Source organism: Symphalangus syndactylus, chromosome 1 (genome assembly GCF_028878055.3).
Source record: "Symphalangus syndactylus isolate Jambi chromosome 1, NHGRI_mSymSyn1-v2.1_pri, whole genome shotgun sequence".
Taxonomy (NCBI): Eukaryota; Metazoa; Chordata; class Mammalia; order Primates; family Hylobatidae; genus Symphalangus; species Symphalangus syndactylus.
This window is the reverse complement of record NC_072423.2, coordinates 129,419,677-129,436,439: the sequence shown is the minus strand read 5'-3', so window position 1 is coordinate 129,436,439 and position 16,763 is coordinate 129,419,677. Positions and strand designations below refer to the sequence as shown.

The following is a 16,763-nucleotide window of genomic DNA, read 5'->3' as shown; positions in this document are numbered from 1 at the left end:
TGGGTTTTTGTTGTTGTAGAAATGGTAGAGGGGATCTCGTTAAGTTGCCCAGGGTGGTCTCAAACTCCTGGGCTCAAGTGGTCCTCCCACCTCAGCCTTCCAAAGTGTTGGGATTACAGGCATGAATCACTGTGCCCAGCAGCATTTTATTTAATATAGCTACATTTTATTGCCACAAAATATTTGGGATTACACCCCAGTATTTACAGTGGTATTCAGTATGTAATTAAACAAGTAGTTTTGATGGTTTTGATCCTAAGGTATTGAAAACAATAAGAGGCTGTACAGTTTTATGTTTGTGGCAGATAAAGTTTTATCAAGACAAGAGATTACTCTTCTACAGATGGAATATTATTATTTGCATTAATTGTTTTGCCTTTACTGTTTATTTTACCTTCAAGGTAAGTGAGCCAAGAGGAGACAGGCAAACGGGACTACAATAACTACACTCCTCCGCCCCCATTTTTTCCATAGGTTTTCATTTAAAATTCGAAGTTTCAGTGTTGGTTACATAAAGTGAGTTTTCAAGATGAGTGTTGTAACAGGCATTGAAGTTAGTTATTGGGGGAAAGAGATGGGATTTTCCTTAGATCGGTTTACAATATTTATGGATCTTTGCAGCTTTGCCAGTGGATATTTTAGAGGTTATTGGGGTTGGGGGAAACTGAAAGTTCAAACGCAAAGGGAAGATGGTATTGCTTGCACCACCTATGCTGCCAATATGACTCATTGTGTAGTTCACAAGGATTAGTCCTCCAGTATGTCCTTATATTAAAACTCCGGGTATTTAGAGCAAGGATCTCACCTATGTTATAGCAATAATCATTGGCCTGATCAAAAAGGCTTTCAGTGAATAGAAACAGTCTTCATGTTCTACAGCCCAACCATTATCTAGAAGAATAGACCTGAGTGAGATTTCCTTTAAAGGTCTGTTCTTCTCATTGAGAAATGTGTGTTTCATAGTCCAGAAGAATTAACTCCTGCATAGAAGTAGTTATGGATTCTTCATGGTATCAGTTAAATGAATTTAGGAGCCTACTACAGTAGTAGTCGACATTAAGAAAAGGATGTGTTGGCCAGATGCAGTGGCTCACACCTGTAATCCCGGCACTTTGGGAGGCTGAGTTGGGTGGATCATGAGGTTAAGAGATCGAGACCATCCTGGCCAACATGGTGAAACCCCATCTCTACTAAAAATACAAAAATTAGCTGGGCTTGGTGGCACGCACCTGTAGTCCCAGCTACTCAGGAGGCCGAGGCAGGAGAGTTGCTTGAACCTGGGAGGCGGAGGTCGCAGTGAGCCAAGATCATGCCACCGCACTCCAGCCTGGCGACAGAAAAAGACTCTGTCTCAAGAAAAGAAAGAAAGAAAAACGTGTGTTAAGAAGAAACAAAACGTTTTTAGTGGTAACATGACTTGTGGTAACAGGATTTGTGATTTCCTGTAGTTTAAATCTTTTTTTATTTTGTGTTTGTTTTACTCTCTTCTTTATGAGTGAATTAAATTTACTGGTATTTGTCTTTTACCGCTTCTTGATATGTTAGGTATAGTCACTACTTAGCTCTAGAAGCTACTGAGGATCATTACCTAACACCTCTTAAGTTACATAAAAATTATATATTCATGAGTTTTTCATAGTCTCCAAACACACCACACATACAGTACATTTATAATTTCACTATATTTTAATATTTCATTAAACATTGCCAGAATTAAATGAATTGTTCCCACGTGGTAGAACTTAAACCAAGGTGTTGTTTAGATTTGTTTTTTCCTGGTATGTTATTTTTTTCATTTTAGTTTTCAGTACAAGATATACTTGCTGAGTTTGTTTTTTTGTTGTTTTGTTTTGAGACACAGTCTCACTTTGTCACTCAGGCTGGAGTGCAGTGGTGCCATCTCGGCTCACTGCAACCTCTGCTTCCTGGGTTCAAGCAATTCTCCTGCCTCAGCCTCCTGAGTGGCTGGGACTACAGGCATGTGCCACCACTCCTGGCTAATTTTTGTATTTTTAGTGGAGACGGGGTTTCACCGTGTTGGGCAGGCTGGTCTTGAACTCCCAAAGTGCTGGGATTACAGGCATGAACCACCGCACCCAGCCACACTTGCTGTTTTAAAAATGTTGTGATTAAGTATCTCTACTGAAGTGTTTTGAACAAGTAATTTTTTGCTGCTTTTACAAGTCTGGAGTTTGTAAAATATAAGTTTCAGTGATTCATTCTCAACATAGTTTATAATGAGCTTTGTCCTTGGAAAAGAGAAATAATTTTTATCATTATGTATGCCTGTTAAGTTAATCATATATTTCTCTGCTGGTCAAGAAGGATCAGTGTTTTGTGGTTTTTTTGTTGTTTTATTCTTTAATCCATGTTTCTTAGTATTCTTTACCCTGCATATCTATCAGGGTTCACGGTAACCAAAAGTGATTACAAAGAAATAAATATCTTTAGTATTCAAATCCTTAATAAGCCTTTAATCATATTTGTTTATAATCAAAATTGGTTGGATTTTAAAGTATCTACCCATTGTGTTTGTTTTGGCTAATACTATTTTGGTTGAGAGAGAGCAAAGCAATTCAAAAATGCTAATGTGATTTAACATGGGTTAAAGTTAATGGGAATATAGTATTTGCATAACCTCTTCTAACTTTATTTACATAAAAAGGAGTATAACGATAACTTAAAACTGTAAAGAGTACTGTCAACGTAAGCTGTAATGCCTCATCAGAGAGAAGGTACTTAAAGATTGCTTTGGGGAACAGCAAACTTCTTCAAAACTTAAAATTTCATTTGAATTTGAGTCAGACTTTTCAGTGCCTTTTCTTTTATGGAATAATTCACTTCAGCACATTAAGTCAAGGGCTATGGTATATTTCTTCTCTGTATCAGTCTTGTCCCACCCTTGGATATAAAATACTTCCAAGAATGTAGACATCTTTAGGTTCTGTTGAGATTATTACTTATCTGTCCCAGATGAGAGATTTTCTTTGGTTAAGAATAAACAGAATAATAATGTATGTGTGTGTATATGTATATACATATCTTTCTAATGGTAATTTTTTGTGGAATTTTTCTCACACATTAGAATTATGATCTGCAGTAATGAATGCCAGTAACTGTGCATCCACAGGATGGCAGTGTGGTAGCATTTTCATGATGTAATAAATGATTTACAACACTATTGGTATCATGTATTTCCTTAGAGCTCACCACTTTGATAGAATGCTTTATTCTTCTAACTTAAAGGGTAAGAAAAGTAGGTTTACATGGATGGATAGAAAATTGTAATAGATGGGTATAGTAGTTTAGTCAGGGTTCTTAAAGAGTTCATTGGAAGGAGAATTGGTAGAGAATGAAGGCTATGGGTTTGTCTTGTTGAGGTCTTCCAAAAACACTAGAGAGCAGTACCAGACATTAATTACCTCTTCGATGTCCATGTCAACAAGAGAAGAGATCTTAAGTTTTATAGAGCCTTTCCCCCACCAAATGTCACATGACCTTCCTTCCTAATATTATGGTTGTTTGTTTACATCTCTGATTTTTACCAATTTATCTGACTCTTAGAGGGTAGGATTGATCTTAATAGGATTTTCTGTTTTTAGAATATATTGACCATACTCAAGTTAATGTTTAAATGCATAAATTGAAGAGGTAATTTCTAAACATATATTAGATGCTGTAGTACAAAGTCTGGCAAAAAGCGTATGTTTTCATTTTGCAGTGGAGATTGTGTTTATTTATTTATTTTGAGATGGAGTTTCGCTTTTGTTGCCCAGGCTAGAGTGCAGTGCGATCTCAGCTCACTGCAACCTCCGCCTCCCTAGTTCAAACGATTCTCCTGCCTCAGCCTCCCAAGTAGCTGGGATTACAGGCATGCGCCACCACGCCCAGCTAATTTTTGTATTTTTAGTAGAGACGGGGTTTCTCCGTGTTGGTCAGGCTGGTCTCAAACTCCCAACCTCAAGTGATCCACCCACCTCAGCCTCCCAAAGTGCTAGGATTACAGGTGTGAGCCACCACGCCTGGCCGAGATTGTGTTTATTTTTAAGAATTGAGTTACTTCATTTCTTTTACTCAAATGTATCTAATTTCTTATTTTCTATGTCTTAAAATGTAGATTTGTAAATGAGATTTAAATTGAAGTATAGCAATATATGTGTAATTTTACAAATTCAAGCAGAGCAGTCGGTATTAAGCAAGGTATTTGTTGTATTTGATATATTATCTGGCAAGCAATCTTCAACTTTATTTAATGGAAGTACAAGTTGAGTACTCCTAATTTGAAAATCCAAAACTTTCTGAGCACCAATATGATTCTCAAAGGAAATGTTCACTGGAGTGTTTCCTGTTTTGCATTACCAGTTTGGATATGCTCAATTGTTAAGTATAATGCAAATATTCCAAAAATCCAAAAAACTTCTAGTCCCAAGCATTTTAGACAAGGGATATTCAAACTGTGTCTATCGGTGTACTGAAGAGTGTTATGACGTAAAACACATATCTCCAATATGTAAACATCTCAGGATCAGTGATCCAAAAAATGTAAAAAATAGGGACTTGCGTCCAATTCTCTTAAAAGTAAATGCTTATGTTTGGATTGTTGTAGATATCACGTTGATCAGATTTGTACCATTGGTGCTGGTAAGTGGGTATGAATGAGACTAATTGGGATAGAGGAAGTTTCAAGGTATAATGCTGTTGAAAACTTGTCTGTTTCTGTTAGTTTATCTTTAACATTAACCTATGTTTACCAAATAATACAAATTAAAGTCCCACCTGGGCTTTTTCATTTCCTGATATTTTCTTTTTCTTGACCTCTCCATCACTCTTATTATTAACTTAAACTCTAGTGCATCTGCTTCTGTATAAAGTGTTTTCTACTTTACTAATGATAGTAAATGTCTCTGAGAAGTTGCATGGAAGTGCTGAATTGAGAGTATTATCGGGTCTACTCTTTTCAAATATGCCTGGAAATGAATTTGAGCAAATGTCTAAGAGGAAATTTCATCTGTAGTTACCAAACGTGACTGCTAAAATTTTTACATTGTCAAGCAAAGTGTGGCTCCATTTGAAGAGGAAGTATGAATGTGACTATGAATATGTATTTGTGTACCCATATACCTGCTAGTGATTATTTCTAGAGAATGTGACTTAGAGGGAAATAAATAGGGTGGAAACTTTTTCACTTTTTACTTTAAGACAAAAACAACACCTATTACCTTTGCAGTTGAACCAATTATCCATACAGACAGATGCAGATTTGTGGTTACCATGGCCTGGAAATAGGAGAGAATGTGGAGTAGTAAGAGCTTAATGAGTGTAGGGTTTTGTTTGGGAGTAATGAAAATTTTTTAGGACTATAGAGGGGTAGTGGTTGCACAACCTTGTGAGTGTACTCAATACCCCTGAATTTGTTCTCTTTAAAATGGTTATGTCATGTGACTTTCACCTCAATTTTTTTAAGAGGGCTTTTTCATTCAGTTTGTATCATTTCTTATATTAAATCTAAATTCTGTGACAGTGTTACAGCATTCAGTGTTTATTTGTACTTAGATGAAAGAAATCCAGCTTCAGAAGTGATTGTGGTGTTTCAACATAAGTGGACTTAGCTATAATAAAAACATAAATGACATAAGGTTTTCTCAGGCCTAGTCAATTTCTAGTTGTGCCTTTGTGTGTTCAGTGTTTGTCTAGGGTTTGACTTCTCAGCTCTGGATATCTGAAAGGCCTGTTGATCATAGAATCTTAGTTTATAATTGTTGGGAGGGATCTACAAATCTTGTCCACCCCACATTCTATAGTGAGGAAACTGAAGCTTTTGCTGTTAAGTAGTTGTTCAAGATTACATAGTGATCTTGTTCTCAGTTTTTAATTTTCTTTATACTGTAATATGCATGGTTCTTTTTTTTTTTCTCTCTCTCTCTCTCTCTTCTGCCTCTGTGACTCTCCTTTATCAGGACTTCAACAGGCTGATTTGTTTAAAAAAATCATTCGTAGACATTTCAGGTCATGTGATGGGGAAATTTTTATTTAACTTTGATTACATTTGGGTTTGGGTACGTCATAGAGGGTAATTCCATTCCAACATTAATGTGTTTGGAAAGAACATTATCTGATGGATTATGTCTGTTGTCTTCTAGACATCTGATCCTCCATTAGCTTGAGGTCAATGGAAACTTTACTTACTTTGGTCCTTCCTATTAAATTGATGAGCTTCTTACTGTCTTCCTAACACTGTGGTCATCTGTTATCATATAGATTGTGAGACAACTTAATATTTGAACCAGTAGCCCATAACTTCCTTTTCTAGATGGGTTTCTTTTAAAAGCAAATCAATATTCTTTCTCATCTAAGTTGGGTGAGGAGGAAAGTGTGTGTAGTAGACTATGCTACACAATATATAGGATACACAAATACGTGTATTCCTAAATACCACCAATCTTTGTTTTTGATAGAGTAGTTTATTTGCCAAAAACTATTAAATGATGTATAATCTGTATAAATGGAGTAGTTTTTATGTTAACTTATTTCAGATGGGCTTTATCTTTATTTTTACTGAATTTTTAGTTTCAGTGACTTCAAATACTTTCTCTCTAATCAGTTGCCTAACAGTGGTCTGTGAATATAAAGCAAGTATTTGACACAAATTGTAAATCCCTCCCCAGTTTCCTTGTCCATTTAGATTGACAAACTTAATTTAGATTGATGAGAATACTGTAATATACTTACTGTGAAAAGAAGTGAGTTTCTTTTATTAGATGCTAAATTCAGTAGCTGTTCTGTATAATGGCTTGACTTCTGTGTACTTAGTTATTTAATTACAGAAAACTTGGTGGACATATGAATTTATTTAACTCATATACTATACAAAGAGTATTATGGGATAATAAAAAGGTATGAAATACTTGAGAGCTTTTGAGACAGTAGCAGGTATTCACACATGCTGGTGGTGGTGATGAGTATTAAGTCATGTGTATTTTGGATTAATGCCAATAGGACTGGTATTTACTTAATTTTATGTATATATTAGCTTCTTGAGTCATATTAATATTACTGATGGTAGATCAAAACAAACTTGATTACATTTCTGGGAAAGGAATGCAACACAAGTCTCGCAAACTGTTGTAATGATCTGCAAAATACAGTACTTAGTATTTTTTAAAAATGGATAGAATATTCACAATCCGTAATACATGCCTAACAAATGTACATCTAATAAAAGTCATTTCAAGATTCTGTTCTTAAATTCAGTTAATACTTTACTAAAAAACAGGATTTACATACACATTTATGTTTTAGGTACTTAATGGTAGTAGTAAATTATCCTTGTTTCCTATTTTGTCTTTATAGCATATAGCACTTTCTACATTGTGGGTTTAATATTATCCATGCAGATACCTTTTGTGGGATTCCAGCCAATCAGAACAAGTGAACACATGGCAGCTGCAGGTATGAAAAATATATATTTTCCTTCTTCTAAAGAATATGTGGACGTGTGATTGGCAGTCTTCCAAGTGATGACAGTTTTTGGTAATTTTGGTTGTTGCAATGACAACCAAAGTAATCTGAGTCACAATTATGGGAAATCTGTAGATAAAAATTTTATCAGAGATTCTCATTGCAAGGTTCGTGACCCATTGGAAGTCTGTGGGTAGTTATTTTATTCGTAACATCTGTACACTGATACTATATAGATAGCAATATATAACTTTCAGAGGTGGTGTTTCTATAGAATTTATTATCAGATTCTCAGTGGAGTCTGAATTAATCCCCATGTTCCCAGAATAGTTAAGAATCACTATCTTACTGTTATATAGCACTTTAAAACTTATGAAATGCATTTACTTAGATTTCTAAATGGATGTTGTCACTTTACCAAATAGTAATTTGAGACGCAGAGAGATGTATATTTAGTGTTGTGTACACAATAATGAATAGAATGTCTATGTAGATACGCAGTCACCTGTCTTTACACATATGCATTACAACATTTCCTAAACTCTAAATCTTTGATAATACTTACTTAACCATTGTAAAATGGACTTTTAAAAACAACCCTTAAAATTGAATTTATTTTTAAAAATTAATGTTCTAGATGGTTGAGGATTCTTACATTCTCTTTGTTTAAAGTTTTATGTTTAATGTTTTTGTATCATGTTTTGTACTTCTTGAGAATCCATTTTTGCAACTACTCCTTTAGTTTTGTGTATCTTAGTACTCACCTTTATATTTACTAATGTAGGGGAGAAAAGATTATTATCTCTAACAAAAGACAGATTAACAAGAGAAAAGCATAAATTTTACATGACACAAGAGTCTGCAGAAGTGAAAATTTTAAAAAGGCAGGGAAACTGTATTTTTATGCTTAGGTTTGATGAAGAGTGGACAGTCATGTAGAAATAAGATTGGACAAAGAGAAGTACGATCTAACGGCAATAGACTGGAAAGAACTTAAGGCCTATTTGTTCATATTCTTGATGTCTCTGTGTCTTCATCTTTTCCTCTGGGTATTAGAAGGACCCCTCTGGAATGAGGATCTTATAACCTACTTACAGGAAAGTCAGAGAATTATTTTATGACCTGCCTCAGGGGAGAACAAACAGAAAAGATGAGAGAGACTTCCCAGTTTCTGCTGGTTTCTCAAATGCCAAGATGCCATAATTTGGCATGAGCCCTGATACAAGTTTAGAATCTTGTCTAAATGTGTAATTAAGGTCACATCTTATTACTCAGTTATAAAGAGTAACTATATATCAAGATTATCCTGATCCTGAGTCTTTGTATCCTTCAACAAAACAAATCGGAGAATTGTTTTTCAATGATTTTTAAAAATTACTTCCCTCTACCCCAGAAAACCCCCCTAAAATACAGAGGAAAGGGGGGATCTTAATGTGTTAAATAGGCTTGTTACTCAAATGGGATTTTTTTTTCCCTTTGGTCTGGTACATGTGTGAGGAGTCTGATCATTTAGAGAAAAAAAAAAAGTCACAGAATTTTTTGGATGTATTAGGCAACTGTCATTTGACAAAGGAAATGTTGGCTAGATGAAATAACTAGTCTTTGATATGAATGGTGCAGGACATTCTAAGAAGCTCTAGTTTTTAAATGACCTTGGAAAACTGCTTTGTTGATTATATGACCCTTTTCTTTAATTAGGTGTCTTTGCGTTGCTGCAAGCTTATGCTTTCTTGCAGTATCTGAGAGACCGATTAACAAAACAAGAGTTCCAGACCCTTTTCTTTTTGGGTGTATCACTAGCTGCAGGTGCTGTGTTCCTTAGTGTCATCTATTTGACTTATACAGGTACGTGTTATCACCTGTAGGATGTGAATATTGTCTATACAAACAATATAAGAATAATAGCCAAAGGTTCTAAAATCTGAATAACAGCATGACTACAAAGTGATTCTTTTCTTTTTCTTTTTCTTTTTTTTTGAATAGTATATCTTAATTTTGCGGCACCAAGCTCTGATAAATCTACTTTTAAGCATCCTTCTCTTGCTGGATGAATAGGCCCAAACTATAAAAAGAAAAAAAAAATCAGAGCTTCTGTTATTTACCTGTTATATGCTCACCTTCTCTTGCATGCACAGACACTCCCTCTTTCTCCCCTACTTTTCAGCAGTTTACTAACAGAATCAGTTTCAGTCTGCTTCTGGATTCTAAGTTACCCTCTAACCTTGATTTACCAGTCCTTAGAAACAAATCGAATTCTTTCTAAATTTATTCTGTCAGGCCGGGCGCGGTGGCTCACGCTTGTAATCCCAGCACTTTGGGAGGCCAAGGTGGGCGGATCACGAGGTCAGGAGATCGAGACCACGGTGAAACCCCGTCTCTACTAAAAATACAAAAAATTAGCCGAGTGTGGTGGCGGGCGCCTGTAGTCCCAGCTACTCTGAGAAACTGAGGCAGGAGAATGGCGTGAACCCGGGAGGCGGAGCTTGCAGTGAGCCGAGATTGCGCCACTGCACTCCAGCCTGGGCGACAGAGCGAGACTCTGTCTCAAAAAAAAAAAAAAAAAAAAAAAAAAATTCTAAATTTATTCTGTCAAATTAATGTAAAAGCCGTGAGTGTTTAAAATCATCTTTGAATTTATCTGGTGGGATATGGCATACTGGACTAGATCATTTAGAAACTCCCTTCCCTCTGCCCCCCCTTTATTTTATTTTTTTTAAATGATCTGGTCTTTTTTAATGCCTTAGCCTTATTAGTCAACTAAAAGCTTAAGAGAATTGGAAAACTTTCTACAGCTTTATCTCAAATGTGTTTCTCTGGAAATGGGTTCTCCATGGATATTGTTTTTATTTGATCACTACCTTATTTTTTCTGACTGCCGACTGTCTGAAACAGGTTGACACCTATAAATGAAAACTGAAATTCTTTGAACATTAGTTGAAGTCTATCTATAATTAGCAATAAACATAAAGGCAATAAAAGATTTACAAAATAATAAAAAGGCAGATTAATTTCATCCATGTTTTTCCTTCCAAGGTTACATTGCACCATGGAGTGGCAGGTTTTATTCATTGTGGGATACTGGGTAAGTGCAGTTATATTATTTGGCATCATATTTATTGAAATACCCCTTTTCCTTTGTTTTTATCTGTTTTGTCAGTGTTTCACTCAGTTTTTGGGCAACATTTCTAAGTACCAAAGATGCTAGTTTATTAAATGTTAAATCCTTGTATTTTATCTTGTTATGATACCTGTTTTGAATGCACCTTTAGTATGAAATGTATGTTGTGTATTACTGTTCTGCATGGGCAACTCCTTGTTTCCGTTTTGTTTGTAAGAATAGGTAACCTTTGTGCAATTTAAAGATTGATTTTTCTTTTACCTAACATATAACATTTTCATCTTTATTAATAATTTTTTATTCTTAAGAATTCTTAAGGATACTATGTTATAATTTAATTGCCATAGATAGGAAGAAAATTTAATGTTTTTCTAATACCATCTGATTTAAGTTTTTTTGTTTTTTAAATCTGTGAAACACAAGAGAATATATATCTGTTGTGGTTTTTTCTTAGAGTGCTGTTATAAAATGAGTTAATAAATTTGGTTTTGAATTAGACTAGTTCAGTAAAACTTTCTGTCTCTAAAATGTTTTCCGGGAGATTAGAAAATATCTATTGATTATAATTTATGCCCCTCCTCTGTTCCTGCTGTTCTGTCTTGTTACTCCCCAGGTGGCTCAATAAAAAACAATTTATTGAACAGACATGCTTTCTGATGTGCTACCAGAAGGACTTGTGTCCATGTCTAATTAAAGGACATGAGCAAATTATGCATGAATGACTGGAACTAGCAATTAGACACATAATTCAAGAGTTCAGCCTGTGGATCTCTAACGAATATGAAGGATAACCCAAGTTGTAGACTGTTATTCTGATTAGGTTAAATTACTAGGTTAACTTGTACAGTTATATTTATTCTTAATTTCTAAACTTTAATTGACTACTTTAGAATCTCAGGGTGTTTCAGTAATAATTTTTTCAGTCCTTTCCATTTCCTTCACCTGCCTCCATGCCAGCTTCATGTCAAGCAAGGCATTATCATTGTGTAAGGTGTAATTATTGGGTAAAGTATTTCTGCTACAGGTTGAGTATTCAAAATCTGAAATGCTTTAAAATCATAAACTTTTTGAGCACCAACATGATGCTAAAAGGAAATGCTTCTTGAAGCATTTCAGAATTTCAGATTAGAGATGCTGAACTGGTAAGTATAATGCAAATATTCTAAAATCTGAAACGGTGCTGGTTCTAAGCATTTCAGATAAAGGATATTCAGTCTGTAGTAATAATTCCAAAAGGTAATGAGACTCGTTGATGCAAACATGAAAAATGCTGACTTAAACTGCAGAACAGATTGCCAGTTGAACAGAGATTTCTGTATTGGAATTCAGAGCCAACATTCTCATGTCTGGATCTAGATAATTCTCTGAATTTTACAGAGGGCATACTAGTTTTAGTTTTACCAGTGTAGACCAAACAGAAACTATCCAGTATAACTGGTTACCTTGGAAGTTATATTTAAATAAGAAGGGGTAGGGAGTAGGTACCATTTCTACAACCAAACAAGATTTTTTCATCTAAAAGGAACTCCTGTTTTATCACTTAATTGTAAACAATATTAACTTTTTTAATACCAGGTATGCAAAAATACACATTCCAATTATTGCATCAGTGTCCGAGCATCAACCTACGACTTGGGTGTCTTTCTTCTTTGACCTACATATTCTTGTATGTACCTTCCCAGCAGGCCTTTGGTTCTGCATCAAAAATATCAACGATGAAAGAGTATTTGGTAAGAGAGGTTTTTATTGAATACTTTGATATGGAATAGTTATTTTTCTTTTTGAGATTATTTAAGTTTTTGTTTTTCTATGTTTGACTCTATATATTCAAGATAAATTTTCTCCCTTATTTTGCATAGGTGCTTAACCAAGAAAAATTCATTGAGAGGCTGGGCATGGTGGCACACGCCTGTAATCCCAGCACTTTGGGAGGCCAAGGCAGGCGGATCACCTGAGGTCAGGAGTTCGAGACCAGCCTGGCCAACATAGTGAAACCTTGTCTCTACTAAAAATACAAAAATTAGCCGAACATGGTGGCGCATGCCTGTAATCCCAGCTACTCAGGAGGCTGAGAATTGCTTGAACCTGGGAGGCGGAGGTTGCAGTGAGTCAAGATCAAGCCACTGCACTCCACCCTGGGAATCAGAGTGAGACTCTGTCTCAAAAAAAAAAAAAAAAGAAAAATTCATTGAATTTGTATTAAGTATTTTGATTGTTTTAATTTAGAACTAGTATATTATGGTTTCTGAGAGGTTAATGTTATAGTTTGTGTTTGAGAATTGAAAATTTTAACTTTGTTGACAATAGCCTTGACTTTGTTTTCTGAGTAAAATTTTATTTAAGTAGGAAGAAGTTTTTAGGGACATTCATCTTCCAGATTTCAGAGCAAAGTCGGTTTTATAACGGAGTAAGGATCACCTTTCACTAAACATCCTCTTCATTGATAGATTTGTATATTTCCAACTAATAAGACTTGAAATACAAAATATTTAAAAGCCAAGTATTTAGGATTCGATATTTCTAATATAAGTGGACAAAATAAGCAGATATCAAAGGCTTCTACATGACTTAATCACAGATGAAATATGCTGTGGTTGTTTTATATAAGATAAAAACTGAAACTGAGAAGAGCTTTATCACGTGTACAGGATCACACCAGCCAGTAAGTAATTTGTAGTGCTAGAAACTTGTACAGTTATAGGGTCTGGACCATGAGTGACACATGAATCAGGAAAGAAAGAACAGCACCTGTAGGGGTTCAGTTTAAAGGATGGCACACTCATTCTTCTCTAGGTTAATGGATCCTGGATGAGGCCCTGTTAATACAGCATCATTTAAGAAGATTTAACTTAAACCTCATGACTCAGTAATCCCATTCCTATGTATATATCTAAGAGAAGTGAGTGCATATGTCTACCAGAAGACATGTTTAAGAATGCATTAGTAATTTTATCTACAGTAACCCCTAATAGTAAATATTCCAAAGTCATCAGCAGTAGAATGAATAAATTTTTATATATCTGTTGTGGAATACAACACAACAATCATTAAAGAACAGAATGGGGAAATAAGAGAAGCTAATACAAAAGAGAACATTTTTATGTGATTACATTCCTGTAAAGTTCAACAATAAGGAATACTAATTCTTTAGAAGTCTAAATAGTGGTTACCTTTTTTGATAGGGGAGGGGGTAGTTATTGACTGAGAAGAGGCATGAGGACATATAAAAATGTCCTATATCATTATGGGTTGTAGTTACACAGGTGTGTATATATACAAATTCATTGAGATACTTAAGAATATGATGTGATATATTTTTTAGTCAGGAAAAAAAATTTAATTAGCATCAGATAGGAGCTCACATGACTCACTGAATTTGTAAAGTCATACATAGCCTTCAGCCAGAAATAGTTAGAGCCTTTTCCTGTGTTTAGCACATTATCCAGAAAGCTCTGGCTATTGGAAATTTGTTTCAAAAAATTTTTTTAAGTTTCTTGGCAGTAACTTTGCAGGTTCCTCCTTTGATTAATAACTTACGTTCTTCTCATCGCATTTTTGTTTTAAAGCAGGTTTTATGCCAGATATTGGCACTGGCTTTTTATAGATTTTAAATCTATAAATTTATTTTGCCTGGTGATGTCATGCACAAATATGTTTTTATCTGCCAGCTATGGGTTTTTTATGATGTTATTGACAAATAGTGAATTAAGTCTAATTCTTCATAACTAATTAAATTTGAATCATATACATTTTTCTAAACTGTGGATGTGTAGGTTTTATTTAGTGAACACTAGTTATAATTTCTAAATGTGGCTAATTAGTTGGTCAGTAGTATCAATTTAGAAACAATTAGATCGTTTGTGAGACATTTATATAATTCCAGATTGGTTTTATAGTGTGGTTTTAAGTATCTAGTTCAGTTTCCTGGGAACTTTTTCCCTCCGACATATTGTAAGAGAATTTGTCTTTGCAGTTGCTCTATATGCAATCAGTGCTGTCTACTTTGCTGGAGTGATGGTGCGACTGATGTTGACTTTGACTCCAGTCGTGTGTATGCTGTCTGCAATTGCCTTTTCAAATGTTTTTGAGCACTATTTGGGGGATGACATGAAAAGGGAAAATCCACCTGTGGAGGACAGCAGTGATGAGGATGACAAAAGAAACCAAGGAAATTTGTATGATAAGGTGGGGAATCTAAAGTAAGGCCTTTAAATTGTCTATGTACTTTCTTAATTTTTCCGCCACAGTAAGAACTATACATATCGAGAAATATTATTAAATGATGATTTGGACAAACTGTGACTTTTGTAGTTGGTCTCCACTGTTTGCCTCAAAATATGAATCCTGGTCAGTCTTTTAGCTCAGAGTTAGAAAATAGAATGTAATCAGAAAAGGAATTCTTACTTCTTTTTGGTCATTTGTTACCTAAATACTTAAGATATATATCCTTGTTAATATACCCTTCCATTTTTGAGAGCAAAAACTTGATGCTGTACTAAATTACATAACATTTGGCACTGTAAACCCCTCTGAAACCGTGGGGACAGACAAGTGCTTATCCTTGAGGTCCATACTCAGTGCATACTTTCAAAATATTTTTGAAGTGATATTTGGTTGGTTGAACAGTAAAATGAAGGGAGCGAAATACCTTTTTTAAAACCCTCCAGTTCGTTAGCAATAGGTAACTGGCCAATACAAGGTAATTTATTTTTAATCTATAGTTTCTCAGTTGGTGCAAGTGTGAAAAGGACTTGTAAGAATTAGAGCATTTGTCTTGGATGACATATTGAACTTTGCTATTTGAATATTGCCTAGATTTTAAAATACTAATAAATTAAACTTCCCAGTATCGGTATTAACTTTGAAATTCTTTCCTTCTATCTATAATTCGTAAAGATGTGTGTTAATGAACCCACATTCCTGATTTTTGTGTTTGTTGTTATTGTTGGGGTTTTTTTTGTTGCTTTGTGGTTTCTTAACCAGCCTTGAAATTTAGAAGTTGTGACTTTTTCTATTCTCTCTTCCCTTTTTTGTTGGGGAAGGTGATTTTTTAAGGTAATCATAGTTTTAACAAGTCTGTTGGTTTTAGGGTTTCAAAATTGGAAGACTGATTCTGTTAATGCAGTTTTTTTCCTATACTAAAGTGCTACATGATCAAAATTATAGCTGAGCATTGCCATTTTCAGGATGTGGAATTCAGATCTTATAAGAATTTACATATTAAGATTTCACCAGAATGGGGTCGTTTGGTTAATCCCCTTTGTATTTAATTAAAGTATAAGGACAACTGGGTTTGAAAGCAGCTTCTTACTGGAGATAATTATTTTGCTCTATGACCAGTTTCTGGATTGGTATATTCCCAGGAAACTTTATTCACATTTGACTTAGGAAACACTCCATCACCCACATAAGAATATCTGATGGTTATAACTTTTCTGAGTCATAGAATTAAATTGATAGATAAACAGTCTCCCAACTTTTTCCATTGAGTATCTTAATGAAGCAAATCAAATAATGAATTTGTCTAACCAATTTTTTAAATATTTTCAGGCAGGTAAAGTGAGGAAACATGCAACTGAACAGGAAAAAACTGAAGAGGGATTAGGCCCTAATATAAAAAGCATTGTCACCATGTTGATGCTGATGCTATTGATGATGTTTGCTGTCCACTGTACCTGGGTCACAAGCAATGCCTACTCTAGTCCAAGTGTAGTCCTGGCCTCATACAATCATGATGGGTAAGAAAATAACTTGGATACAAAAACATTTTATACTTACACTTCTTTTTCTTTGTCTCAAAGGATATAATTAAAAAATAGAATGTTGTTTGTGAGATTCTGCATTTGCTTTTTTGTTTTTAATTTTTGTAGGTACACAGTAAATACATAATTTTATGGGGTACATTCTATGTATGTCTTTTGATACAGGCATGTGTAATGATCACGTGTAAAATGGGGTTTCCATCCCCTCAACTATTTATCCTTTCAGTTACAAACGATCAAGTTACACTCTTAGTTATTTTTAAATGTACAATTAAATTATTTTTGACTGTAATCACGCTGTCGTGTTCGTACCCGTTAACCATCCCAGTGCACTCTCCCCCGCCCCGCCAGCCTCTGCCTTCTGCTCCTATGAAGCTCTGTATTTGAATCTACCTTTCTTTGTCCTCTCCTCCACCTTGGTGCCA

The 16,763-nt window shown here is 34.8% G+C and overlaps 1 protein-coding gene across 1 annotated transcript in view; it reads left to right on the top strand.

The window, feature by feature from the left end:
- Positions 1-16,763, top strand: part of STT3B (STT3 oligosaccharyltransferase complex catalytic subunit B) — a 105,259-nt gene that overhangs the window by 75,288 nt on the left and 13,208 nt on the right. Inside the window, exons 6-11 of the mRNA XM_055284757.2 lie at positions 7,351-7,449; positions 9,157-9,303; positions 10,492-10,540; positions 12,152-12,306; positions 14,550-14,761; positions 16,127-16,314. Of these exons, the coding sequence (XP_055140732.1) occupies positions 7,351-7,449; positions 9,157-9,303; positions 10,492-10,540; positions 12,152-12,306; positions 14,550-14,761; positions 16,127-16,314 (850 nt within the window). The remainder of the gene's footprint in view (positions 1-7,350; positions 7,450-9,156; positions 9,304-10,491; positions 10,541-12,151; positions 12,307-14,549; positions 14,762-16,126; positions 16,315-16,763) is intronic.